The sequence below is a fragment of the Nesoenas mayeri genome (assembly GCF_963082525.1).
Source record: "Nesoenas mayeri genome assembly, chromosome: 5".
NCBI lineage: Eukaryota > Metazoa > Chordata > Aves > Columbiformes > Columbidae > Nesoenas > Nesoenas mayeri.
This window is the reverse complement of record NC_137548.1, coordinates 17,322,052-17,349,650: the sequence shown is the minus strand read 5'-3', so window position 1 is coordinate 17,349,650 and position 27,599 is coordinate 17,322,052. Positions and strand designations below refer to the sequence as shown.

General features: G+C 41.6%; 1 protein-coding gene across 1 annotated transcript; it reads right to left on the bottom strand.

Annotated features, from left to right (window-relative positions):
* Positions 1-3,901: 3,901 nt before the first annotated feature.
* Positions 3,902-27,599, bottom strand: LGMN (legumain). The gene is made up of 14 exons (XM_080346161.1): positions 27,520-27,599; positions 22,652-22,834; positions 15,594-15,691; positions 14,614-14,695; positions 14,006-14,091; positions 11,443-11,518; positions 10,908-10,970; positions 9,971-10,037; positions 8,304-8,422; positions 7,546-7,635; positions 6,673-6,870; positions 5,930-6,100; positions 4,776-4,843; positions 3,902-3,967 (listed from the first exon to the last, which is right to left on the bottom strand). Exons 2-14 carry the CDS (start codon positions 22,787-22,789, stop codon positions 3,928-3,930), a joined length of 1,296 nt encoding a protein of 431 aa, XP_080202287.1. The 5' UTR covers positions 22,790-22,834; positions 27,520-27,599; the 3' UTR covers positions 3,902-3,927.

The window sequence follows — 27,599 nt, the reverse complement described above, 5'->3', positions numbered from 1 at the left end:
TAATGCCACTTTGCACCCAGTGATACAATCTGTCAATAATTCACCGCAATAATTACACTGGCAGGTCACGTATGACCTCCATTGAAATCAAAGGCAGTTTTCCTACTGAAGTCAAGAGCTTTTGGGCATCATGCATAATTCGCCAACTGTACTTTGAAACCCAGCACAAGACTGGGTTTTTTCCACAGGCTTGTGGAGTGATTGAGGCTGGCAGGGCCCCCTGGAGGTCTCCAGTCCAAGCCCCGCTCAAGTGGTGCTGCCTCCCACAGTTGCTCAGGGCCTCATCCTTCCAGTGCTGCAGGTCTGCAGGGCTGGGGATCACGCAGCCGCACTGGGGCTCTGTTCCAGCATTTCAGTCCCTCCCACTGTGAAAAAATGTTTTCCTCCTGTCCAGCCGGTACGAAGGCCCTGCCTGTCACACCAGAGTCCCACCTAGGATGGGTGTTGCTGCTGCAGGACACCAGCCAGCCCTGCCCACGGTGCATGGGACTACAGAGTTGGAATATTGCTGCTGTCTCCTGCCTCTTTTGGGTTATCGTGTCCCAAGGAAGGAAGCAGCCTCTGATTCAGAGTTGCCTGAGCTCTCAGTATGAAATGCTGCTTAGTCAGGACTTTAGCTTAAGGGTCCTTCCCCTCTGCTGCTCCTCCATGGCTTTTCTCACAGGGCAGAGAGTGAGCCCAGGAATGAGAATCCTTCAGCCTCCTGCCCTGCGACAGGCACAGCTGCTCAGCACTTACCTCAGGCTGTGAGAGAGGATGCAGCTTCGTTTGGACAGAGCTAAAATACTACTACCTACTGGAATCTCCAAAAAAGTGCATGATCTCCAACTCCAGGTGATCTGCCTTCTGGTTTTTTGCTAGTAAAGAAGGGAAGGCAGTCACATGCATTCTGAACAAAACTGTGTCCATGTAAATTTGCATTATATAGAACTAGTCAGCATACAGAATACTATGGAGGTCCATCGTGCCTTCCAGATCCTCTCAAAGGAAAGGCAGTGAACAGCAGGATGTTCGGGAGAAACACATGACAGATTTGGCACAGAACAGCTGGGAAAAGGGCGTTGGACTCTGTTCCTAGCGATGAGGAGGAGGAGGCCAGGAAGACCTGGCTGGTGCAGATGGCACTTTTCCCAGGAATCACAAATATATACAACTATTCTGCTCAGGAAAAGTTTTTGTAAGTAACACAACCTCAACTTTGCCCTGTTCTGCCTGGTGATGACAATTTGCTGGAAACCTGACAGTTTTCCATATTTTGCAGAAGTCATTCCCGCACGGCAGCATTCTAGGAAAGGCAGCCTGAGCAGCCGTGTGACTGTGGGAAGGGCGAGGGTGTCTGCACTTGCCCAATACCCCACAAGCTACTCTGGCGTAAGACTGACCTTGCACAATTCTAGAATGATTTTCTCACCAGGTTCTATTCCCATCTCAAAATAAACAGCCTGCCATGCAGGCACTAAGCCTGTGTGATGCTATTTGGAGGCCTTAAAACAAATGTATTGATCAATGCAGATGAAGGTGATTAGTATTTTTTCTCCTATGGGGCTGCTCCCCGAGCAACTGCAGAGGAAATGGGGCTCTGGGTACAAACTGAAAATTCAATAGCATATAAATGCTTTTATTGCGGGGTGCGGGTAAGAACCTGCTGCACCTCAGAAGGCATTGTGGCTGCAGTGACACCTTCAGCAGATGCATCTCTTCCATTTCAGCACATCTCTGAGGGAAGGGGTAACATCGCCATGGGCAGCATTTCAGATGGTGAAGCACTGGAAACCAGTCTTACAGGAGGAAAATGGACAGAACGAAGTCCCACTCTCTCATGTTTCAGCTTTGCATCCTGAGCTACAAGGGCCTGCAGGATGGCAAAGACACTTGATGTTAGTGAGGTGCAAGTGCCACCTGGGTGTCAGTAATGTGTGAAAATAAAGTGTGTTGGCAGCTGATTTTCATCTGGTAATTACTTTTTGGCTGGAAACCCTTGGCTGTAAAGTGACACTAGCTCTCCTTCTGCACTTTAGAAATGAAAATCCTGAAGACCAGAAAGCCCCCTCTGAATATGGCAGAAGAAAATGGGTATTTCTAAAGGGTGAAGAAAATTGTTAAAACTATGAACTAATGATGCTAAGTGCCTGAGAAAGCAGGCTGGATTTCTAGAACAGAAAACAGTTCTAAAAGCAGAGATGTGTAAAACTTGGCAGATTCCATGTATATAGTCAAACATGGCTTTGAAGGCGTCATGTTTCTTGTTCTTTCGAAGTGAGTGGGGGCTCTTGGTACACACATACCGGCCAGACTGCCTGAAAGCTGTCCTCTGTGGCCAACCCTTCCTACTGCCACCAGGGGAACACCTGCAACACATTTAGGCATTCAAAAATGTCATTCTCTCTTATTTTTAGATTTCTGCTAAAAAAAAAAAAAAAGCTTTACAGCTGAAAAGAAACAAGAAGCATCTGAAAAGCATCAATTATTTCAACTTCCAACAACTCCCAAGATGTAAACTTTCATTTATTAATTCAGTAAAGCCCAGTTCCACATAGTTTTTACCTTACCCCATCCATCTTGACACCACATGTTCTCTGGGACTTTCACTCACTCAGCAGACAGCTGAAAGTGCTTATGCTCCTGGCTTTATCTGGCTCTTCTTTATAGAAATGTAATTTCACTTATACACCCTACAACCCCTTTCCTTTGAGTGGAGCTACTCACTCCATCCTGCGGATAATGGCTTAGTTTTCTCCAAAGCTTTTTCTTTTCCTATGGATATGAGGTATTTTTTTATGTTTTAACATACTCTGGAAAGAATCCAGAAGTATTTCTGTACCCCGTCTCCACAGGTAGAAAGGTATGGACATCCTGAAACTATTTTGAATCACCTCATAACCTCTAATTTGTTCCCCTGCTTGTTATTTACTGAGTCATCCCTGAGGAGTGGTGCCTTCAAACGTGATTTTAGGCTTTTGATACTTTTTGTTGTTGATGGTTTTGAGATATTTTTAACTTTGTTTTGTTGGTTTTGTTTGTTTGGGCCTTGGGCTTTGTTTTGTTTTGTTTGTTTGTGGGTTTGGCGTGTTGTCTGGTTGGTTTTTGAGATGACCTGTTTTATAAAAGGCTTACAGGTATAGATAATCTTTTAATGCAACATCATAAAATTAATTAGCTTTCACTCCTTTTCCAGACACCAGATGTCTAACACTGCATTGCCCTGCAGGTTGATGAAACTGTCAACTTTATTATTTTTCACAGGCGATTCCTGTACTCCATGACTTCCCACAGGTTTGTGTGTATATACATTTAATTATATCATACTGGTGCTAAATTTACAGCATTAGATATTTGTGTTTTTCTTTGGGAAACAGTGCTTTCTACCCACAAAGAATTTTACTGTTCACAGTTTAACTCTGCTGTTCACGCCCGATAGTTCTTGAATGCAATTCATTTCTTTAAACTGTTAAGGAGTTAAAGCTTAAGGAATAACCTTTGTTTTTTTCACTCTTCAACCAGTCTGCAAACCAGTCATTGTAATGAACTTCATTAACTTTTTAAAAAAGCTAACAGTTAGCAACAGTATAGAAAAAAATCCAGAATTAATGACTTAATGTTTCAATTTAGCATAGGTTTAGCAATCACTGATAGGTGGCTTGTAGTGTTCATCCAGAGATTTTTAAAAGCATTGTGCTTTGAAACAAATCATCCATCTTGAAGGCTCCGGGTGCTTTGCCAAAATGCCGCTGTCAAACCGGGGGCTGTCAGCAGGCGGGGACGGAGAGGAGAGCACTGCCGAGTGCTCGTGGTCAGCAGCCCCAGCTCCCAGCACAGGCCCAGTACAGCGGCTGACTCTCTTCTTGTTGCATGCATGTAAAGTCTGGATTATTACAGTTATGAAGTTATCACTTGTAGTTAGGGCTATAGTAAGGAGTGTTGTTTCCATCAGTGCCAAAGGCACACTTGATCCATGGCCAGGCATATTCTGCAACAGAGAACAATAATGATGAGACACTTTTCAGGTGCTCTGCTCTCAAACTGTTTCCCAAACTGACCGCAGTGGAAAGCCACAAGAGCGCGGGCAGCAGTTCTTCACCTTCTGGTCTGCATGTGCACGCAGCCTCAACTACCAGTCCACCCTCCCATTCCCTACCCCCCTCTGCTTTTCTCGCTCCCTCTTCTTCCTCTCACATGACCGACAAGCTAGGATTCCCATACTCTACCACAAATCCCAAGACCGAAGTTCAACACCTGCTTCCCTTGGCCCCTGCCGCACCACAAGGGTCAGCCTGGGCCATTATTGATCTGCTTTCCTACCACACACTGACCGATGAAGGTCCTGGCGCCATGTTCCCTTTCCCCATCAGAACCCAGCAGTGCTGTGCTGGTCTGAGCCAGCAGCTGAGGGGGCAGAGGAGAAAATACAGCAGCTCTGAACCTTGCTTCAGCGTCAGATCACACAGGAGTTACAGGGCAACACCCTTGTCCTGTACAACGTACCAGTCACGCTACTGTATGTTACGCTGTGCACTGGGATGCTCCAACTGGCTGTAATTTCCCCTGAGGGTCTTCAACAAGGAAATTAAAGGGTTACAGGGGAACTGGATCACTATGAGTGGGAGGCAACTAATAATTATGTGTTTTCCAAAATTAGCATTCGTAACTTTAGAGTCAGAACTTTACTGACAAAATAGTCAACAGCGCAGAAGAAATGAGCAGCTTTGGAGTCTTAGGCTTCCTCTGCCTCTCAGCTCCTACTTTTCTAGGCACTGTGTATCTGGGAACCTCGTTACCTGTCAATGGGGTATCCTCCTTCACAAATGTTGACCAAGGCATACAGCTGTCTCAGTGCATACTCATACTGAAATAAACAAATATTGTTAATAATTTCAACGACAAAGAACAGATACTGTTTATCTAAACTAAATTGTGGAAGTAATTTAGAGATGCTATTAACATTTAAGGTGTTTATTTGCTGTGTTGACAATCCAGTACTAAATTAAATGGATTTTTCTTCTCTATACTTTGTTCTTCAAACTTCATTAGGTAAATTCAGCTGTTGCTGAATGTTGCCCCCTTGCAGCAAGGCTCACCTATCTAACCAATTTCATTCAAAAACACCCACAAAAACAACAACAAAAAAAATCACTAAAGAGGAACTAAAAGTTTAACAGGGCAATGTGGTCTCCTAATAGCCTGGTTGATTAGAAGTTCCAGCTGAAAGAGTGCAATTGCTTTTGATTTGTACACAATACTTAAATCTTGGCTAACTGCCAGAAAATCCTATTCCTTTCTACTACAATCAATCTGCTGTTGACTCATCCTCCTACACACCACTGTCTGCTTAGGTTATGCTGCTTGACATCAGGACTGAGTTTTCTGGAATAGGAACTGACCTCTTATTCTTGTCCAAACAGTGCTTATCACAACAGTATTTGGTCCTCAACTGGGATCCCAGGAAGAGCAGACAGTAATAAACCCCCTAAACTAAAAGGGGCTCTCGGGAATCCAACAAGAACGCGGGTGTAGCAGCTAGGCTACTGCAAGGAACTATGCAACACACAATCATAATACAGAAAACTGAGTGTATTTGGATTATGAATTCAAAGTAGTGATGCTGTGTTTCTGGTTTGCTGATAGTGATGCCTCAAGCAGAAATACATTACTTACTTAACACTGGGATTTCCTGGGGAGAGCCGATGAAGGAACAGTACTAACTAGTAAAGTTAGAGATTATTTCTGGTTTTAAGTAATCTTCTTGCTTATCTATAGACATAGTGGAAGTGGTTTTCTGCTTTCAAAAACATTACTCACACCCTCCACAACTAAGCTGTGAGACTAGCCCCAAGCTAGCTTTTTAATAAAGGCTGATTTTGCAGACCTGCTTATGAATACTGTGCTTGTTTCACCAGTACGTGCATCAGGTTATATCTAATGCTTGACTTACCAAGGGTAAGTGCCAGTTGAAGCAACGAGCTTTGAAGTGGTCCACCACTGACTCGTAGCAGTCGTAATTGCTGATGGTCACTCTGTCTGACAGAATTTGGTCGGTCTGTTCTTTTGATCCTGTTACTAAGGTGATGATCTTCCGCATAGATTCTTGGATAAATTCTTTCACCTGTGCATAAGCCAAGAAGAACTTAAAAGATGCTTTTCTAAACCTAATTTGAAGACTTTGAATTAAATTTCTCTTTCTTTAAAACTCCCTCAACTCTTGGGCTCTTTAAGGAACCCAGTTTTGCCATTTATTTTTTAGCACAGTCATTTGGATCTGTCTTTAAGAACACAAAGGAAAACCTGGCACCCAAAATCACTCACTGTGCTTCTAGTGTTCTGCCAGAAGAAAGATAACACCAATACTGTCACCATTCTGCAGGAGCTATTTGATTTGGGAGACTTCAGTTCTACTGAGTCAAGAGTGACTCCTTACAGCAAGAATCCCTATGGATGCAGATGAGGAATTTCCTGGCAATAAAAGCCGTGAGACTTACTTTTGCATTTGCTTACATTTGCCTCGCTAATCATTACTGAATGTGCTTTGTGGAACAGACAGCTGAATTTTAAAGGAAGAGTAAAACATCACCTAGAAGTTACCAGTCTGAAGAGTAATTTTGTTGCAATTTTGAAAAACTGGAAGCAACCCCTCCCTCTAACTTGATGTATAGTTTTAATTTTTATTGTTTTGCTTACCTCCAGGTGTGCCTTCATCTCTGCAGCAATCTTCTTAGCTTCGTACAAGTCATTGGTAGCCATGAGCTTTCGTTTCAAGATCGCAAGAGGCACGTCAGGACTAGGAGTCAGGTCATAGTGTTCTACAGGTGGCAGAGAAACGGGGGCAGCTTTCTTCCCCATGCCCTGAAACTGCATCACTTTCATGGAGGAGATGCTCTGAGGGTTAGAAAGTAAACAAATGGAAATGGTCAGTCACCCCTAGAGGGCAGGCTGTCTTTGCTTTGCCGTGCAAACCTAACTCTCTGAACTTGCTTTATTAGAGGAAATAAAGTAGAACACAGGGTTGCAAGTGTGTGTGCTTGCACATTAGGTTTTTTAACTGAAGGCCAAGACTGCCAAAAACCAGGAACTTTCATTTCCAAAACTCACCGTGGGGGAAGAAGACAGATTAAGTAACCTTTTTTTTTTTTTTAAACAAATATTTAATTTGTCCTCCTACTAACACACTGAATAATCAGACTATTATCAATGATATATCACCTCTCAAGCCTTCCCATTTGAGGGACCAATGTACTTAACTATTCATTAATATTCACATGGAACTGGTAAATACCCTTCTCGTACTTGACTGAAGTGTTAAATCACTGGCAGAGCTTGGAGAACAACTTATATCCTGACTCCTTGAATTAGAGCATAACATAAGGCTGCATTTTTTTTAGCCTCAGGACCATCAGCTCTTAAATGCTAAGTTGTCTTCTGAGATCAATAGTTTCATCTTCTAAATCAACCTTGCTAGTTTACAGTGATTTTTTTTCTTTTTTCAGGGATGAAAGTACAGGGCCCAAAGGTTTTTCAGATATATCTGACCCAGAAGCCCACTCCAATACATACTCTGTTTCCATACTGCATCACGTGGCTGGTGTTGGTGCGTTTCTTCACAAGCTGAAACTGCTTGTGGAGTGTTTCTTTTCTCAGATCCTCCTGCATGAAGAAACTTCCATGTGGTCACAGATACTTAAATTCAGCTATTCTAAAAATGCAAGGACAGCTGGGAAGACTCTTAGCTGCCAGTTAGTAGAAGGAAATAATAGGGTAAGAGTTATACAGCCTTTGAAAGACATAAAAGCAAAAACTGAAATGAAAATTTGACAGCATATTCTCCAGTTGCTTTTAGTGATCTCTTAATCTTCCAGCAAATGGGCAAGAACAGAGCAGGCTAGCACATGAATCTCAGATTCGTTTCCTTACTACTGTTTTCCATTATGCTAACAAATGGGTTAGCCACAGGTCAGTATTTAAGGATCCCTGAAGGAGAGGTACAACTTACTGAACTCAGCAATTTGTTTAACAAATTTGGAGATGTGGTCTCAGATTAGCAAATCAAGATTATGTGAAACTAGAAGCTAGACAGTTTCTAATATTATAAATAGCAAAAGAAGTGTATGTTTCTGAAAGTTAGTTTCATAAGTAAATTTAGTCGCCCAAATGAAGATTATACATAGTTCTGAGTAGTAGATAAATAGTTTTACCAACTCAATTTGTTGATTTCAGTCTCATAAAACCACAAAGATTTTAATGAATCCTGTAAAAGAGCTATTTTTAAAAAGCCTAGTGATTTTTCATGCTGAAGCCTCGTGTAAGTAACTTACCATGTCTGAATCCTCCATCCAATTCACACTGTACCAGTCACCCAGATAAGTCTGCCTTTCCTCATCGTAGTAACATGCGTAAGATGACTCTCTGGGATTGGCAGCTGTTGTTGCATAAACTGTAGATAAATTGAAAGTAAATTTTTTGTTGTTTTTTTAATCCCCCACATGATTTATTACTTTGCTGCACATGATATATTTGCCTAAGTATTCCGGCTTTCGGTCATTTACTTCTAAGTAGCAGGAAGGAAAGAAGCCTGTTAATCGCCCTGCTCAGTCTGTCTCAGCGCTGATGTAAGACCTCTTTCCTTGCTGCCTAATGTGTGGTCTGCGGTGTTTAAAGAAGAATACACACTTACAGGGGAAAATCTCCTATTCGAAGAACTGCCTGACAATGTTGTGTACTGACAACCATCTATATATTAATTTTCTTCATTATAATAATAAGGACTTTTTTTTCCAAACTTGGAATAAATCCCCAAAATCATCTTTTCTCCCACAAAAGGCCACCTTCTAAGTAGTATCCTTTCTTGGATAACACTCTACACTGATAGAAAAGCAAATCAAACCACTACAACATCTGCCCAAACATACTGTTCCAAATAAGTCATCGCTAACACAGTGGAAATACAGAAAACATGTCTTTACAGGTATTATTAAGACAAAAGCTATTCTGACTTTTTGCCAAAGTGAATTCATAGCATGCTTGTGTAACTCAATGAAAGTCCAAGTTTCAAGGTGAAAAGGTGTTAGGCATGCTTTTATAATATATAGCTAGAGCACTGTTTCTACTCTGAATGTACCTCAAGTTCAAAATCCCCCAAAAAAGTCCTAAATCCTGTCTGTGTAGTAAAGTTCTGCTCTTAACACCCTTTAAAATGCTCACTAAGTAACCAGCTAAGCTTTGTAGTTCAGCATGGAAGGCTGCCAAAGACAGCTGCGTAGTGACATAAATTGTCAATTTTCTGCCTTTGTAAGCCTGTGGCAGAGCTGGTGGTGAAACCAGAGAGTCCCCAGATTGGAAATTTCTAATCGAACAAGCTTTGAAAAATGCTGATTCACTGAGTGTTTATTTTGAAGAATCTCCAATATGAAACATTCTGTGTTAACTTTGTGTAAATCCTTGATAGGGCTGCAGGAAGCCCAGGCAGCACACTCCAGGCCCAAAGCCCCAGGAACCCATGGATCGACCCATGGCTGGTCTTCCTGGAATCATAGCTTCAAAACTTCAAGCAAGCCAGAGCACTCAGTCCCCCGCTTTGAAACCCTGAAAAATCTGAGGTCCACTTCCTGGGTTATCGTGCAAATGAGTGTAGCAACATTGCTGGGCAATGATGTCTCCCAAGTGCCTTTGCTACTCAATGATGGTAGGAACTTCACACCTGCTCTTGGCAGTGCTGAGGCTGAGAAGCATGAGTAAAACAAAACTGATACCAGTCAAGGGCAACCATACAGTTCCTGAAAAGAAATACTTTTTCAGCTTCTCACTTGCAAGAAACTGAAAGCCCTGATAGACTTTATAAGACTCTATTAATGCTTTAAAAGGAACTTCCCATAAATGGAAAATATTGCTTTCTATAATTCTTGTGCTTCCCTGCTACAACTGTGCATAATAGTGCCTTGACAAGCTGTGACATTTAAGTCCAGTAAGTTAACTGATTGCTCACCATTGATATTATCAGGCAAATGATTCATCATAGATCCAGACTCGCATGCTTCAATGTAAAACACCATCTATAAAATAAACCAGAGACCTTAAGAAACTCCATGAGGAAATGGAGAAAAGCCCTTCAGTGCTTTTCAGCTGTACCCCTGAAACAAAAGCTATCCATAATGCTGCAAAATAAAACACATAAGCAAACAGATCAATTTTTCATTTTGGGGAACTAAACTATGTGGAAAGGGAAAACATAATCACAATTAAAAGATGCTATTAATCTCTATAAAATCCACAGGGATCTACCGACTAACGCCCAAAGCACAAATCAAATACACCATCAGTGGTTAGGCACAGCAATGTACTGAATGCAGCACTTCTAGACCTATGGCCATGGAGGTGTTCCTCAATACAGCCGGCCACAGGAGACAGATTACTACAGAAAATTGCTTTAAAAGCCTAGCTACTAAAATGTTCTAAATATTTTTTTTCCTGCTTAAAACTACTTGCGATAAAATAAATGCCTAGAATTTTCTGACAAGAGGTACAGTCTCTTAAACTATATTAGTAACTGTAAGAGAAACATGAGGTTTCTACAAGCTTCCTGTAGTAACAGTGCAGTCTGAAGCCAACAAAGCACAGGAAGAGCAAGTCAGGTTCACATTATGAGGGTGCGGTAGTTACGGATGTTGTTTCTCCATGGCTGGACAGAATATATACCGTTATCTAAAGGCAGTATGCTATGTCTCAACATTGACTGCAAATATACAGTAAGGTAAAAATGGAAAGAGAAAATATGGAGAGGATTAATCCTCATAAATGCAAAACCCTAATCCAAATTTCATTGCATGGCAACAGGTTCCTCCCGCTTTAAACAACTCTCAAAATGAAGACAAATGTCTTTCTTCCATGCCAGTTCCTCTTTTAATTTCACAACTTCTGTTTACCTTCTGGTATTTTTTGTGATGATACATGTACCAAATAGTCTTATTCAAGTCCCTCACGTGAAGCTGTAAAATAAGAAGGCTTGTATTAAAACCACTTATATGCAATAGACACACAATTCACTTAATAGGAATAAATACCAACTGTTGTGAATGTTTCCTGTTTGCCATTGAATATATGCAGGGTTTGCCCTTCTGAAATAAAACATTCTAATATTTACCACTCCAGAAAAGATGAGTAATGGTCTCGCATGCTATGCATAGTGCAGCAGAAAGCCCAATCTAACCTGTGTAAAACAGTCTGTTCGGACCACCAATGTCCAATGAAATTATAAAATGACATAACCTAATTTCAACTTGAGTGCTTCAGATTCAAACTGGAAAAAATCCAGTCTGAGGTGACAAGCAGAATATTGCTCCTTTTCTGCTCCTGCCCTCCATATCGCAGTGCATTGATTATTTTTGTATATTACTTATTATTTTAGTATATCACTAAAAGGACGTTTTTTATGACAAAGTAATCCCCGCGAATGCTTACATCATCCTCAGGAAAAGCCAGAAGTCCTGGAGCTCCATGGTCAGTGAAATAAACAAACACATGATCCTTGGGACCACTGTAATGAAAAAAATTGCAAATAAATTATTTCTAACCAGTCCAACCTAATCTTCATTACAACAATAACTTGCTTCTCAATGCCAAGACATGCAAATATTTGAAAATGAAAGGGATGAAACCAGGGGTACAGGCGAGTCTCCCAAGTATGGGGAACACGGCAATTACACCTCACGTTTCAAACTGTAAACTGACTGCTGGTTAGGCAGGGGCTGGTACTTTAAGTATGGTGGGAGCACAATTGTTTTTTAATGCCTATCTGAAGAATCTCTTATACTATGGGCATTTGTAGCGTCTGACAAAAAAGGAATGTTTTTATAACTAAATTATACTGAGGCACCAGTAACACAGGGATAAACCAGAAAAACTTAACTGATAAGATCCTTCGGTATGTTTATGTACTACCTTGTTGTGATCTGTACGGTCATACTTAAGCAAATCAGCGTCGGCCTACATCTCCATGAAGACCTGACATGCCTAACCCGTCAGGCTGGACTGGTAGATGCATGAAGTGGCTCTGCAGTCAGCGGAGCGCTGCCAGCTCCCAGCTCCGATTCCCTAACATCTGTGCAGTACACTGCTTGCCATAGATTTTTATTGCACTCCAAACCAAACAGATATGTTTGGGTGAAAGTAAGGTCTTGCCCTAACAGCCAGATCTGCAAAGAGATTTTGCTTTTATACTGTATTCAGGGATAATTAAAGATAAAATCACGTGAATAGACTGGAAGGAGACCCCCAAGCCCTCCCCTCTTCTTCTGGTATCACTGGTCTAGAAATCCATATTTGCTTTTGCTCTTTCCTAGCAGCAAAGAGGTACGACTGCAGCAGCTCAAAGGGGACACTGTCCAGCCTTCTGCCTGGCCAATAACCTGCTGGTTAGGGAACAACCTGGAAGACAATCCAGACGCCTTCTGGGCAGAGGGTAACCGAGCACTCGTCCCACCCAATAGCAGAAGTCAGACCACTTGGGAATTCACACAACAGAGCCTAACAAAGAAGGGCTGGGTTTTACTTTTCTGGCTTCCACTCTTGAGCCTCAGTGCAAAAAATTCAACCCAGGCAAAATGTAAATAACTGAGACTTTTCTATGTGGGTTCAAGTTGTCTTCCCCAGTAGCTAAGAGTCTTTGGACCTCTGTGTATCCGCTCCCTTATTTGACTTGCAACATCAAGCTCTCACAGGTGAGGTGATTGACTTTAATGAAAAATGCTTTATAGTCAACTCTTGATTCATTCCAGCTACTAGAAGAGAACAATCCAGTAACTTTGCAGCATTTTATTAACTTTTTGCCTATACATCTTGCATATATCGTTTTCTTTCTCAGTTTTTCAGGATCAAATTTAAACAATTGAGAGCAACAGGTTATTTGACTACTGTCCTGCTCCTTCATTTTTTTTATTCTCCCCCAATGCCAGGGCAGGATTCTTCTTTTCTGTTTCATTGCTTTGTCTCTAAAGTTAAACTGCCAGCTGAAGATAGACACTTACATAATTTTTCTTTAACTAGGCTGGTTTTTCCAAATGCTCAAATTTAAATTCTTAAAGGTTTTACATGAAATACTGTACACAGAAAAATATAACATGATATAACTCTTCACCAGCAGTACTGAGTCAGAAATATAACACCTTAGTAAATAAGCATCATGCTTTCATATCTCAAACTCTGTAGAATCAATTGAATAACTGACAATAGGTATCCTTCCAAGAGGTCTTATAATTAAGACCTCAAATATATTGCTTTTATTCTTGAATCACCTAAGCCTTAAAATTACATCCATTAATTCTAGATCTTACGTTCTATTTAGCCAGTCTACGATTTATTATTGTCCATATATCAGAATACTGCAAAACTTGGAATCATTTGTGTAACTTAGCTTACAAATACTTAGCTTACAAATACATCAATTACAAAGTTAATTGCTTATACTACTTTTTCACTTGCAAAGATTTTTTTGCATTAAACATAAACTATTATTCAATTTCATTACATTCCAAACCTCAATAACCTTACATCTGCCACAAAGACCAAGGCTGGGATTAGAAATGCAATTCTTTCAGCTGATGAGCTGTTTACGTGATCTCTTCTCCTCTGCCACTGAGTCTCAGCACTTCAGGTGACTAATACAACTGTTCGTGTACCTTAAACCAAACCTTTTTTAGAAGTCTCCAATTCTTGATAAAACTCTCTTTGAATAGCCACTCTTTCAAAAGAAAACAGTCTAAATAACAAATACCTTAATACAGTTGATAGTATCCACTAGAGTTTTTATACCTTACTCTATACCGCACTCCATAGCAGTCAAATATCAGCAGTTGTTTCTTGGTGCTGAATAGCTTAAGAAACCAGAACCATTGTATTTCAAATGTGAATGAGCTAGAATTGCCATCAATAGTCTTGCTGGATTGTCAAGTTGCTCTAATTTACCCTCTTCTTTTTTTGAAATCAGTGCCAAAGTAAAACTACACAAGCAATTATTTTCTCTTACCTTTTCAATAATTTTCCTGATCCCACTCCCTTCATTGCTTCCGCATCTCCTCTGAGAACAGCAAGGAAATTCTTTGGAGTAACGTCCTAAGGATTTAAGAGGATTAAAGTCAAATCTGATCATAAAAACAACAACAAAATCTTCATTTAGAAATATGGCTTCTGAAAGTCAGAATCCATGCATGGGTGGCAAGTTTAGCTGGCCATCCCTTTCAATCCATCATTGTATAACGTATTAGCTACTGATGACTCACTCGGACACTGGATCATGAAATCACCAAGTGATTGGATTACTGATCTAATTTAATGGAACAATTAGTCTTACACAGCTGTTCTTCAGCTCGAGTTATGACATTTATCAATGCAAGACTTTCCCTCCTTATATTTTGTGTGCTAGCACAGAAGCACTGCAAAGGTTTACTTTTATGATCACTGCTTCACTTCAAAGCATCCATTGTTTATATTCATCTTAGGAACAAGCACTAAACTTCACACCAAACCACGGAGGTGCATAAGCTGCAGGCTTTATACTATATGTTGGAGTGTAAGCTGCGGGCTGAAAGGATTTATTCAGACACTGGCTAATGCTGAATGGTGTTTCATTCCTACCTCCTTTGTATAGTCCTTGGGCACTCCAGCATACACATCTGTGCCATTAGGTCTATTGATGACAATGCCTTTTGTTGGATTTCTGTAAGTTAAACAGAACGTAGAATCATATGAATAATTAGCCATAGAATCATATGAATAATTAGCCACAAGGACCACAGAACAACCGGGAAACCATTTAAACTGTCCTGAGTGGCCAGCTTGCCTGAGAGAGAGTGTGGGTACTGTCACCATGTATTGTTAAGTGATCTCTGAATATAAAGGCCTTTTCCCTTTAGTCAGTTACAATTGCTTGCCTCACATGTCCTTACCCTCAGAGTACCTTCAGGTATCCCACCTCACACCATGATGATTAATCTGAAGATGTAGGTGGGTGGTCTCTTATACTATCATCTCTCCACTTTCAGTCTTGCCGCCTGTGCTCTTCACTCTTTCCCCCCAGGGCTGCTGTGTGTGTGAAGTCCACTCATTTCTGCTGAAATCGTCTCAGAATTACAGGCTGTATAACTGAACTGTTTCATATAGAAAGCAATTACACACTCTGGACAGTCACCAAGAATGGGACATATACACTTCTCTGTTGAATGCACATTCTGGGAATTAATCTGATAATATCCTTTAAAAAAAACCCTGCAAGTCATGCAGGGAGCTTCCCTACGTTTGTTGTTTTAGGCTATTTAACTCTTGTAAACTGTTGCGCCCGGGTATGCCCAGGAGTTAAGATCACTTAATCTCGTAACAATGAAGCTCTGCAGTCTTTGGTGCCACAACTGACGCTGTGGTGTGGAATTAGGCTTAGAAAACTCATGAGCACATTTCAAAGGAGAATTATTGTGCTGCTGAATAAAATGTCTCTATGCAAATCACAGGTGGTTTTAAAGGTTTTTCTTACAAAACTACTACAAACTTAAACATATTGGTGACTATGGCATGTTTGTAGTAACCATATAGCATGTGATTAGTGCACATTCATCACTTACTCTTCATTATCAGCAATGTCATCATACATCATAACAACGATCTGTTCATCTGGAATTCCATTCCGGTGTACAATCTGGTATGCATGGCACACGTCTGCCTGAAATTAAGCAGATTTTCATTACTGGCTTTAACAGAGGTTTAACCAGAAGAAAAATAGGTTTGCTGGCCTAAGAGCAGGCTATTGTCCAAAAGAAACTGCATTCAAGTATGAGAAATTGAGGGCTGCTAGGGGGCTGAAATGCACAGGTTAAACCAAAACTCAATGTCTTTAACTAGGAGTAGTTGCATTAATAACAGAGACTATGAGCAAAACTTCTTTCTCATTTACCTATTCTGATTTCTGATTTAAACAGAAACCAGAAGTTAATTCAGACTTGGAATAGATAATAAAATCTAGCAAAAGGTTCTCAGCAATGTTCTCCATCCTGTGAGAAAACCTAAATGGAAACCTTGTGCACAGCCAGAAAAATCCAAAGTGTGCCAAGCAGAAGAGCTGGATTTCTACCAATTTCAATTAGTTCTGTACCAAGCCTGCATGACTAAGCATCAAAGACTGTCCATGGCTTAAGCAAGTATGGTTTACCAATCTCATCTCTGCAAAGATTTAAATCTTGGTTTACTACATGAGAATTTGGGGTAACAAAAATTTCCTTTTTAATTATGTGTTTCTCGTAGAGTAACACTGAAGGAACTTCAGGGCAAGAAAACAGATTTCAGTGGAAAACAGAATTGCAGAATTTCTATTCAGGCTCTTTTACTGACTTATACAGGATATGAATAAGCAGTTTTTCTTTACAGAACCATCTCCCCATGACACAGAAACAACAATACTCATCAAAGTGATATTACAGTAAATGCAAACCTCTATGAGAATGCTAAATTCTTAGTAACTCCACCCTAAATAATTATTTTCTTTTAGACTTGCAGTCTGTGAATGACTTAATGGGCTAACAACAACCACCCCAAAACTCTAGAACTACAACCTAGCACATGCTAGAAAAGCTGTGCAGATTTAATGGAAAAAATCTCATCTAACAAATGCACACTCTGAACACAGGCCAGAATTAATCTAATTTACTAGTTTGTAAATAAAACTGAAGTGGTTTAAGAGGACCTGCCTAAGTTCAGATGACTCTATTAGTAATTTTGACTAGTTAACTGAAAGGACACTAAAATCCTGTCACTTTGTAATCCTTAGTCTTGTAAGTGTGGCTGAAGCTGAAGAGAGAGAATAGTTGTGCAAGATTCTGGGAAGGGTGAGGCACATTCAATGCTAATTAACTCTCCCACAGCAAAATCTCTTCACGTGACTAACCCTGAATGTTCAATTGTTCTCACTAAAGCAGTTCCATTTCCTACTGCACAGGTCAGCCTATGTTCTCTTCCACCCCTCCCAGACATCCTCCACTGTTTATGGTTTTCTATTTCCTTTTATCTCAATACACCAGCTGCTCCCTCAACGAGTCAAAAGGCAGAGGTTAAACAGAGCTATAAAAGTATCACATGCAATATGAAACAGCAGAGTGCAGGTGTGACTAAACATATGTTTAATTTTCAGAAGCAACTCAAGCAAAAGCAGAAGAAAACAGTAATCACAGGGCATCTCTACACTGATTGATGAGTAGATCATAGATCGCCTCTCTCTCTTAAGACATAACACTCTTCTGGTATGTTGACAGAAAGAGTTATAGGCTAGCAACACAGAAATCCTTAGGCATACTATGGTGATATAATATCAGCATATCCAACAAGCAAGTGTCTATGCTCCCATAGACATGTGACTGGTCAGTAGGGACTTCAGAGGTGTTTTTAATCAATACCAAAGTACTCAAAATTAGTTAAGCTTTATAAATGCATATTATCAGCTTTTTTTGCCTCCTCTCTCCTTCCTTCCAATTTATTGACTGTTCGCTCACTACGTCCTGTCTTAGTATAGACATCGGTGGTAAATGTAAATGGGTTAAATTCCCTATTGTGGAGGGAAACAGATCAATGTAATCGATTCCTCAACATTAACTTACGCTTGTTTGGCGACTCTCAGAGCCTTTTAAGGCTTTTGCTAAGGGAACTGCACCTGCTGGCAGCATAATGATACCACCAACAGAGGCTGGAGAAGCAAAAATGTGTTTTGCTGCTAAAACTCCATTGGCTAAAGCAGGGCAATTCTGAGTTTCTATCTTGGTTTCTTTACACAGCATTAGCTGACCTGACTGGCCACCTGTGATGCTGGTCACTTGCATTAAAACCAGAATAGGGAGGCGTGTGTGATTCTACAGTATTTCCTGTTGATGTGTAACTGTTCCTCCAATACTGCTGGTTGAGCCTTGTTTCTTCCAGAAATACTTCTGGCATAGCTGTACCAGTAAACCACCCAAAAAGAGAGAGCTCATGTTGTTCCAGATCTCTTGTTGGTATTACTCTTGTTGCTTTCATATGTGCAAGGAATGCTAGGAACATTTACTGAATAAATTGTCACTGAACACAAACTTTTGTGGCCATGATTGCTGCTACTGCACAACTCACCTCACATGCCAGCTCCAAAACAGACACTGTCAATGGCATCATTCAAACCTTTCATCAGCAGGTCTGAACCTGTTGCTACATCAGCAAATTTCTATGGCAGATCTATGCTTAAACAATTAACTCCTAGATTTTGAAAGCATCGGAATTCGAGGTGGTATTCCCCTATTTTCCTGGGATGGACATTTTCTCTCCCAAAATGTACACTTTGAGGAAATTCTAAAAGGCAGAAAAAAAAATCTCAGCTTTCCTCTGCCATACAACTGTTTACACATTTGCATGACCCAGCTTTCAAGCAGACTGCTTGGCGGAGGGGAGGAATTCTTGGAAAAATCAAGTTGTTCTATGACACACACGTGCATAAATAGTTCCTAAAGGGAAAAGCTTGGACTTATCTGAAATTGGTTACTTCTGGTCTTATGACCACTAGGTCATGTGCAATGAACGGTCAGCTTCATTGCAAAGTGGCACTCATCCCCTTACAGGTAAACTGAAGTGCCACGGCCTAAAAAAGACTGAACACTAATATAAGAGCATGGTAGAAGAATATGTCTGAAACGCCAGCCATGTTTCACTCCCTTGTTTAAACATACATCAGCGAATCAGCAAAAAAGTATAACCGTTTTAAAAACTTAGGAAAGGTTTTCCCATAGCTTCAGTTACAATTTTGTAAGCACAGCGAGGAGATGTTAATTGAAGCCAAGTAGCCAAGGCACCCTCAATGCCTGTCACCTGCAAGACTGGAGAATTTAGGACTGTCCTGGACTAAGATACTGCTCTGGCTGGTAGTGTCAAAACCCCTCAATAAATACAGTCCCTGGCCCATAAAGCTCGGTAAGTATAAGAATAAAATCAACAACTGGAAATAAACCCATGTATGGCAATACAAATGTTTTTGTTTTCAGCACTCTAATTTTGTCAGACTTTTTCAGCTATTTTTCTCCTCAAGTATGCACTGCACCTTTAGTAAGACTGTTTCACATCAGGTTTTGACATTGACTATGTCTTTTGGAGTATGCAGAAAGTATTGGTCTGTCTCTCCTCCTGATCTGTTTGTGAAGCCAACTTCAGATTTGAGTTAGCTGTTACAATCATCTCCCAGGACAGGCAGAAGTATATGCAAAATTCTATTTCTCTTAAGGAGAACTAGTTTGTTGGCTCATTCCCTAAATCTACCAGTAATGTTGAGTACTGTATTTGCTCATGGCTTTCACAAAGCTTTCCAGAGAAATCCCATCTAGCTGTTTATACAGTAGAGAGCTGAGCCACTTTCCCAGCTTTCCCAGGGAATGGGGGGGAGTACTCTTTCTGGTGTAGACTGTGAGTGCTTAGTCACATTTAGGGAACAGCAGCCAGTCTGGTAATAAAAATGCTGCTACAGAGAAGTCAGAATAACCGCTGAGGAGCAGAGAAGAGCACATGGATAGTCCTTCCACAGCCCAGGCAACTCTAATAAAAAACACAAAGATATGGCTAAAAACACCTGAGAACCCACAAGCATAAGGCAACACACAAGCGAGTTCTGCAAGGACAGTAAGCCTATCACATTGGGCTGTATGCTATTCAAACCACTTAAAATTTATTTTAGGAACTTGATGAGATAAATGTGTAAGACAAGTTTAGATCATCCTGATTAGGTACAGTCCCAGTTCAGCAATTACAGAGGAAACAAGTACCTACAAGGTGTGAATTTGCTCATAGATAAGTGCAGTGGTTTTTTTCCTTATCTTGTCTATACTTGAGGTTTGCACCACTGATAGTGGATCCCGACCACTTACAGCTAAATTACAAGTCCAAGATGAAGCTTCAGATTCTTTGAGGTTACAGGTGCAAACTCAGTGTTTAAAGGGTCTGCACAGTCTTTACAAACTTACTGTTCATGGGGTCTGTACAGTGATGGACTGTTTTCCCCACAGATTTTCATGTACGAAATTGAGACATTATTCAAGGTGTAATCTTTTTCTCCTCCTCTTATGGTTGTTCAGTCAGACGAACACACACTGCAACCAGGTAACTATTGCAGAAGGCAACAGAGTATGTTTTGACAGTGTTGTGTGCAGACAGCATGTAAAACACCTGGAGCTCATCAAATATAAATGTAACAAACATACAACAACATCATTTATTAACTGTACCCTGTACAGCTTACTGAGTAATTGAAACACAGATATGTCTGCTGAGGTCTCAGATTACAAAGGCATAATGAGTGCTTAGTTGCACGTAGGGAATGGCAACTAGTCTAGTAATAAATTAAAAAAAAAAAGAAATACATTGAGTACAGAAACATACACATCCACAAATTCACTTGTACACAGGCTAGAGCAGAGAAGTTCTGTGGAAGAAAGGTGATAGCAGAAAGAAAGTGAATTAGATTACAACATATTTTTTTCTGCAGTTTTTCCCTTGGAAAGCAAAGCATTATACTAATCTGCAATCCTGGAGCACTGCTTTGCTTTCTGACAGTACAAGTATTATTCTACCAAAAAACAACAATATTTTGTTGTTGACGTTGTTAGTTGACATTATCTTCAAAATGAATGTGCTAAAAAAATCTTATTCTCATTTTTCTAACACTGAAAACCAATTACTTAATAACTGTCTGCAAAGCATGAACACACTCAAATCCTAATTTGCTTCTGTGAAACTGTCATGTTCAAAAGACTTGTTGTTGCACACAAATATGGAAGTGTGCATCTTCTGTTCTTCATAACTCCAGTATACCTGGCAGATATATTTGCCATTTGAAGGCTCGCTGACAGAAAGGTTAAGAACTTTATGCTTGGGAAACTGTAGAAAAGTAATTCTCATGAGCCACAGCTTCAAAAATGTAATTTTATTTAAACGTTGTGGTATTAACTCCTCCTAGAGTGGAGGGAAGCCAGCAAGACTGGTTATGCAGCAGTGGCAACAACTACAGCACAACTCGGTGATTTTATTTAGACACCGCAGGGCAGGCAGGGATCAAATACAATGCTGGTATTTTTATAATTGTTTTCTGACTGCAACTTTTAAGATGTCTTTTTTCAGATTTAATTTGAAATATGAATGGATTATATTAAGGCTGTAACACCTTAACTGTGGTTATCAGGAGATAACTACAGTGCAAGGAGCAGGCAAAATCCCAAAAACCAGTTTGTCAAAGTGTTGAGCTGGCATTTGGCAGTAACAGGTTCCTCTTTAGACGCAACAAGGCTGTCAGTCTGGTTTATTCAGTTTTAAGCTCATCACTGTGCTGAAAGTTCCAAACTGATCCTGAACTGAGGTGGAAGAGAAACGTAAACATGAAACCCAGCATGCCCAACACAGCAAAGGCTCATTTCTTCCTCAACACAAATAGAGAGGATTTTACAGGCAGTTACATTAAACATAATAAATATTTTAAAAGTTTCAGTGCTGAGCAAATCAGACTGATGTATGTACCCAGTGCATTTAATACAGTTTACCTTTCAAAATGCTGGTTCTGTACACTAGTGTTTCAATCTCTGTTCGAGTTCACCTTGACCAACAACAGTCTAGCAAGCTATTTTTCTGACATTTATAAATATATGAATGTGTACATAAATCAGAATTAAATGGATCATGTTCTCCAGAAAGAGGTAGTTCCAAGTTTAAAGTAAAAACTGCGTTTAACTCTTTAAGGGATTGTCCAAGAATTCCCCAAAGGGAAAAACTGCCTTAGTCTCCTGACTGCTGATTGTATGTCTTGAACTTAATCAGAGTTAAGTCACTTGTATTTAATCCTGTCCATCCTGACACTCACATCACAATTCCACAAAATGCTGGTTTTGACAGCAGTGTCAAACTCAGGAGTTCCTGTTCCCCTTTCTTTCTGCCATTCACTCCAGTCCCCTCACTCCAGTACCCCGTATCCTTGCTGTGCCAACACAGCTCTGAGGCCACGCTGTCAAACACAGTGAGCGAGCTGATTCAGGTTAAACGAAGCCCCTTCTGCATGTCCTCCACCCCACAGAAACATAGTGTACATTTGTAGCCTTCACTGATTTTTTAACTGGAGAGAAGGGAGCTTTTCATAACATAAGGAAAAGAGAAAAACAAATGTGAAGAAACCAGAATGTGTCTCAAAAAGAGATTTAATTCAAGACACCATTTGTTCACCTGGAAGTTGGGGTCAGATCCTCTAGACTAGTAACAGAATATCTAGACTAAATGATAGAGTTTCCCAGGGTGCAGAGGTGTGATTAGAGGAAGAATGCTGTTCCTCCTGCTAAAGACAGCTTCTCTAAAGATGAAAGACAAAGTTGCAAGCAAAAAAAAAAAAAAAAAAAAAATCAAATACTAAAGGGAGCAGAGGAAGGGAAATCTATGGGTGAGGATGACAAGAATTAAGAACAGGCTGTGAGTGAATCTGGTTGCTGCTCATTTTGGAAACTGCACAAACTGCTGGAAGACCAGAAGTAAAAGCACTTGCCCAAATGATGGAAGGGCTGAACTAGCAGAGGCAGCTCTCATCTCCCCATGAGTCCCAGAGCAGGCATCTTCTGAAGCGTGGCCAGCATGCGGGAACAGAGGTCCTTACCTGGTGTCGGTAGTTGTACCAGCCGTTTGAGCCTGCAACAATCACCACCCAGTGCTTTCCTCCATCTTCAGGGTCTTCCATGGGGAATGTGCTGATGCCCAGAGCACAGCCCAACAGCACAACCACCTTCAGTATCATCACTTCTCTTTATTCACTCCACAAATGAGAGAAAAAAAAAAATCCCTAATGAAGAAGTTTGAGAGAAGTAGATGAGAGGACATCAGTAACAAGTACAACAAACACAAAACAAACATCAGTATCACAACTAGAAGCTTTTCTTGGTTGTGGGGTTTTTTTTCGTATTTTACAGACTATTCAACCCACAGTACAATTCCTGCTCATATCTTCCTTTAGTACCAAGCTGCTACTAGTTACAAGAGTTTTCTGTCAGCTTTCAACTCTGACAAAAAAGCAATTCTGAATAGGACAACCAAGCCTTTCAGTTCCCTCTGGTTGTTTTCTTCTATAATAGCTGGTAACGAATAAGCCTCAAATGCAGAACAAGCCTCACTATCAAGTATTTCACAGACAAAACCTTTTCAGATTAATACTGTTCTCTTGCTCTCTGCTTTTGCAGTTCACTGGTTTCCACTCACTGGCAATTAGCCCACTATTATTGAGTCAAATCCAGGGTGATGTAGGCACAAGGATGCACAGATGTGGAGAAGTGCTGGGAGGTGTCCCAGCAGCTCCCTGTGCCCACGCTGCTGTTCTGCACGGGATCCGGCCCAGCTGCCGGGGCTGCGGGCAGCGCCGCCCGTGAGAGCCTCACGCTGCCTGTGCAACCTGCTGCGCGAGCAGCGGAGAGCAAATGTGAACCGGTACCACATGAAAGAGTAGCATTTTCGTCTCTTTTGCACAAGATGCAGAGTGAGAGAAATGTGTCTGGGCCTAAGGATGTCAAATTCAGAGAAGTAAAGCCAGAGAGGAGGTTTGAGCCCGTGCAGAAATGGCTCTTTCTGCTTTCTTGAGAGGACCACAAGTAGTGTCCCCATTAGAGAACTTCCTGAGTACCTTGACTGTCTGATCAAGCGCTTGCTATAAAAGCAATCAAAGGTTTGCTTTTCAGGGCTTTTGAGTGTGGAGGAGTCAGGTTATGTATACTGGTCACAGTCTCGGGTCTGCTGCATCCAACGTGTAACTCACAAAGCAAACTCCTCTGAAGAATTGCATACTCTTGGCACATGCACCAAGCTTGTGTATTTCCTCATGCACTGAGAGATGGGATTTTACACTGGCCTAATTATAAGAAGGACATTCTGGAGGCTGATCATTGCTGACATGTATGTTAGAGGAGCCATAGTAAAAGGTGGAATAGTCAAGTTTGGCATGGTTTTCTCTGGAATAAAAACTGGAAACTACCAATCCATACAACACAATCACAAGGCACAATGTCAAAGCTACCACTGAACCAAATAACTAAACACTATCAAAGCCAGCCTCAGTTCCCCACAGTCAAAACCACCCATCTGCAGCCACTCAAATGAGGCTGAAACAGTGAAATAGCCACCTCACCTCCAAAGCAGCTGTGTACACTGAAGACTGGTAACGTGTAGTATGGGTCTTTGCAAGACTGGATCTACTGATCACTAAGAGTAAGTCTTCCAGGCAGTAGCATGAAAAATATATATGTGTATATATATATATTTGGAAGTGGGTTGTTTGTTGTTGTTGATTTGGCTTTTTAATTTATTTTTTAATGGAGCTGGCACAAAGTAAAGGAAGTCATATATGAGCTCCTATAGCAAGAGCTGTTACCACACAGAAGAACTCCAGAACAGAAAAGATAGAACCAAATATTAAGTGCTAAGACACTACTTCTTCCAAAAACTGATTTAAATCTAGAAGTCTATCTTTCAGGAATAAGCCGCTCTTGTCACTGCCTGCAACCGTAAGATTTGGGAGTGCTTGTTTTAAAAAAAAAAACTCTTCAAGTGCTCAGGCTGGCAAATTAAAACACTGTGGTGTTCTGGATTATGTTGATGGAGTTCTTGACCTACAGCTGAGAAGGGAAAGTTCCCATCACATGCTATGTCTTCAGGTTATACTCAAAGAGAAACCAGCTCAGCCAACCAGCTTACCACAGGTACATAAAAAGCCATTTTCTGAAAGCAACGGAATCCCATATCTGTCACATGCAACCCTAAACACATGCAGAGTGAGACTACACAGGGAGAGCTCAAAATTCACTACAAGATCATTTTGGAGCTTTGGCTGATGCCCAAAAACATGAGATGATTTCATCAGCTCTGCCTAGTCTCTCTGGTAGAAGAGTTAATTAACTCTGCTTTGGAGACCACATCAGGAAAAAGGCTTATCTCTCAGACACAGTGGGTTCAGCGCCAGATCCCCACCTGCAGAAACACAGCACACACACACGCAGCTGCTGCAGTTTGCACAGTCTTGGGAAGAAGCATGGCCAGAACTGGGTGGCTCTGGCCAGAACATTTCACTCGGCTCTTTAAACCTGTTTTTCCTGCCAGAAGTACTTTGACCACTTCCCATTCCACAGCTAGCACACATCTCCAACTTGATTAGTGAGGGATGCTTAAGAAAGACCACATCTGGAAGGGTCTGGCTGCTGCTAAAACAATTCTTCTGGTCAACAGCCTGTTCCCTGAGTTCTCAAGTTTCCTTTGGGAAAACAGTCCACTAAGATCAAAAGACTTAGAGCAGGGTGCCACCCTCAAGAAAGGAGTTGGAGTTGATCGAAGCATTTTCCCCTCCTGCTTAGAGTGATGTTGACACTTCTGTACCTTAAAATCCAAATAGCTCAAGCACAGCCTCTAAGAGCTGTGTAAATAGAAACCATTTATCCATTTCATGTGAAATAAGTGAGTTAACAGTAATCTTGGGGGAAATAGCAGCCCTAAGCTAATCAGCTGATCATTCCGGCTTTTCTTGGAAATCTCTCTTTTCAGCTGTTCTTATGACCACTAGCCTCTTCATTTTCAGAATCCAGTCACAGTTCCTTTTCCCACATGGTATTTGCATATTGCCTGTCACTGCTAACATTTAGATACTGATTTCCACAAAATATGTGATTCAGCATAGCTCTCTTCCCAAGACACTGATGTCTGCAGTCCTCTGTCAGCGATGTTCTGCCTACGTGTTGTGCTGGCTGCTACACAAACTGAAGCACCTAAACCTGTGATTAAGCCCCTGTAAAATTAGTCTGAATTTCTTTATTACTTATATGGTAGAAAGAAAAAGTTTTTATCACTGTAAACTCTAATAAGCTACATTTTGAAGGAGATTATGGTCTCTGTTGCAAAACAATTCTTTACAAAATCTACTAGTAACTGTTTTATGAATCAGCTTAATTTGATTAGAACTTGTAGTAAAATAGGTCAGTATAGGTACTGAAGACATGCAAGTCACTTTTACTGTAAAAACATGAATTTGTAATTATGGTACATCAGAATGGTTTTAAATACTTTTAAACAGTACATAAATGTATTTAAAAGTAATTTTAAATAAAGTTCAGTCTGCTATTTGCAGATTTATCTTCTTCAGCAGCACAGAGATGGCACCATTTACTGGGGCGGGGGGGGAATAAAATCACTCCTTATGCTTCCTAGGATGGCGGCAATCTATTAGATTGTTGTTGTTGTTGTTGTTATTTAGGGATGTTTTTCCTCTATGCACTTCAAAAAGCCCAGATTCAAATTTCACAGATCTGAAGACTTCAGTTAAACTGCTTCTGCTCTTTACTTTCATGTGTCTAGAAATATACAAAGCCTCCGCAACCACATTTTGATGGTAGAAAAAACAGCTACTGCAACACTGAGTGAATAACTTACTACATTGCATGATTTGGAGTAAGGGGCAGCGGGGATTGAGAGTAGAGGAGTAAGTCAGACAAGGTTAAGCATTTCTGCTCCACAAACATGGAAATGTTTGGAGCACGGACAGAATGAAACTCTGGAGAAGTGATTACGCAGAAAGTCTGAGATTCCTGCACTCCAAATGTCTTTTCCTACGGTTTGTCCTAGAGCTTCAGATCTTCACTGTAATCTTTGTTTCAACCCCCAAATATAGACACCCAACATTGTTGATCCATCCTAATCAGGAACGACTGGTGCTACTAACTCCGAGCAGACTTCCATGTCACGGCAGGGTTGTCTACCAGCTATAAATAACTGCAACCACAGTGGAGAACCTTTCAGGCATCATCGGCTCTTTGCAAAAAACCCATCAATTCTTTATTCCACCTTTTTGCCCCGTTAATATGCACTACCGAGGACTAAATCTGCATTGCTGCTGCTGCTGCTGCTGCTTCCCCCAGTTCTCCCGCTTCTCTCCCCGACCCCCGTCCCTCCGGACGAGCCGCTGACTCCTCTCCCCGGTGAAGCCCTTTCCAGAAGGACGGGCTCAGACACAGCTCCGAGCCAGACGGGCCCCGTGACAGGGAACACAATTGAGCCCCGAACCCTGTTGTCGAGGGCGGCCCCGGCGGTGCAGCAGGGCGCTCCGCAGCAGCAAGGGGCGGGCGGAACGCCGGGAGCACCGACCGCTCGACCGACCCTGCGAACCGACCGCACGGCAGTCCCGCCGCGGCCCCACCGCCCACTGACGGCCGCGCCTCAGCAGCTCCCGCCAGCCGCGGGGCGCCGAGACGAACGGCGGGGGCTCGGCAGCGCTAGAGCCGGCGGGGGAAGCCAGCGTCCCTCGGCCGCCCCCGGCCCCTCCAGGCCCCTCTTCCCCACCCCGAGCAGCGCTGCCGCCGGGGAGCGGGGCGGGCCGGCACCCCTCACGGCTCCCTCGCTCACGCGTGCCTCAGCCAGAGGCCGGCTGTGATAACGCCCCCGCCCCAAGCAACGCGGTCCCGCGGCTCCCCCAGCGCGGCCCCGCCGGCCGACCCTTACCGCCCTGCCGGCGGGGCTGTCTCCGCCGCGGCCGCTGTGATTGCGGCAGGCGTCGTGCGGGGCGAAGCGACCGCGGGCCG

Coding starts and splice junctions, on each gene's coding strand:
- LGMN (XM_080346161.1), bottom strand. CDS start 22,789: ATGATACTGAAGGTGGTTGTGCTGTTGGGCTGTGCTCTGGGCATCAGC. Junction 8,423..9,970: donor TTTGCCTGATAATATCAATG/GTGAGCAATCAG, acceptor ATTTATCTACAG/TTTATGCAACAACAGCTGCC. Junction 4,844..5,929: donor TCAACTGGCACTTACCCTTG/GTAAGTCAAGCA, acceptor TGTTTATTTCAG/TATGAGTATGCACTGAGACA.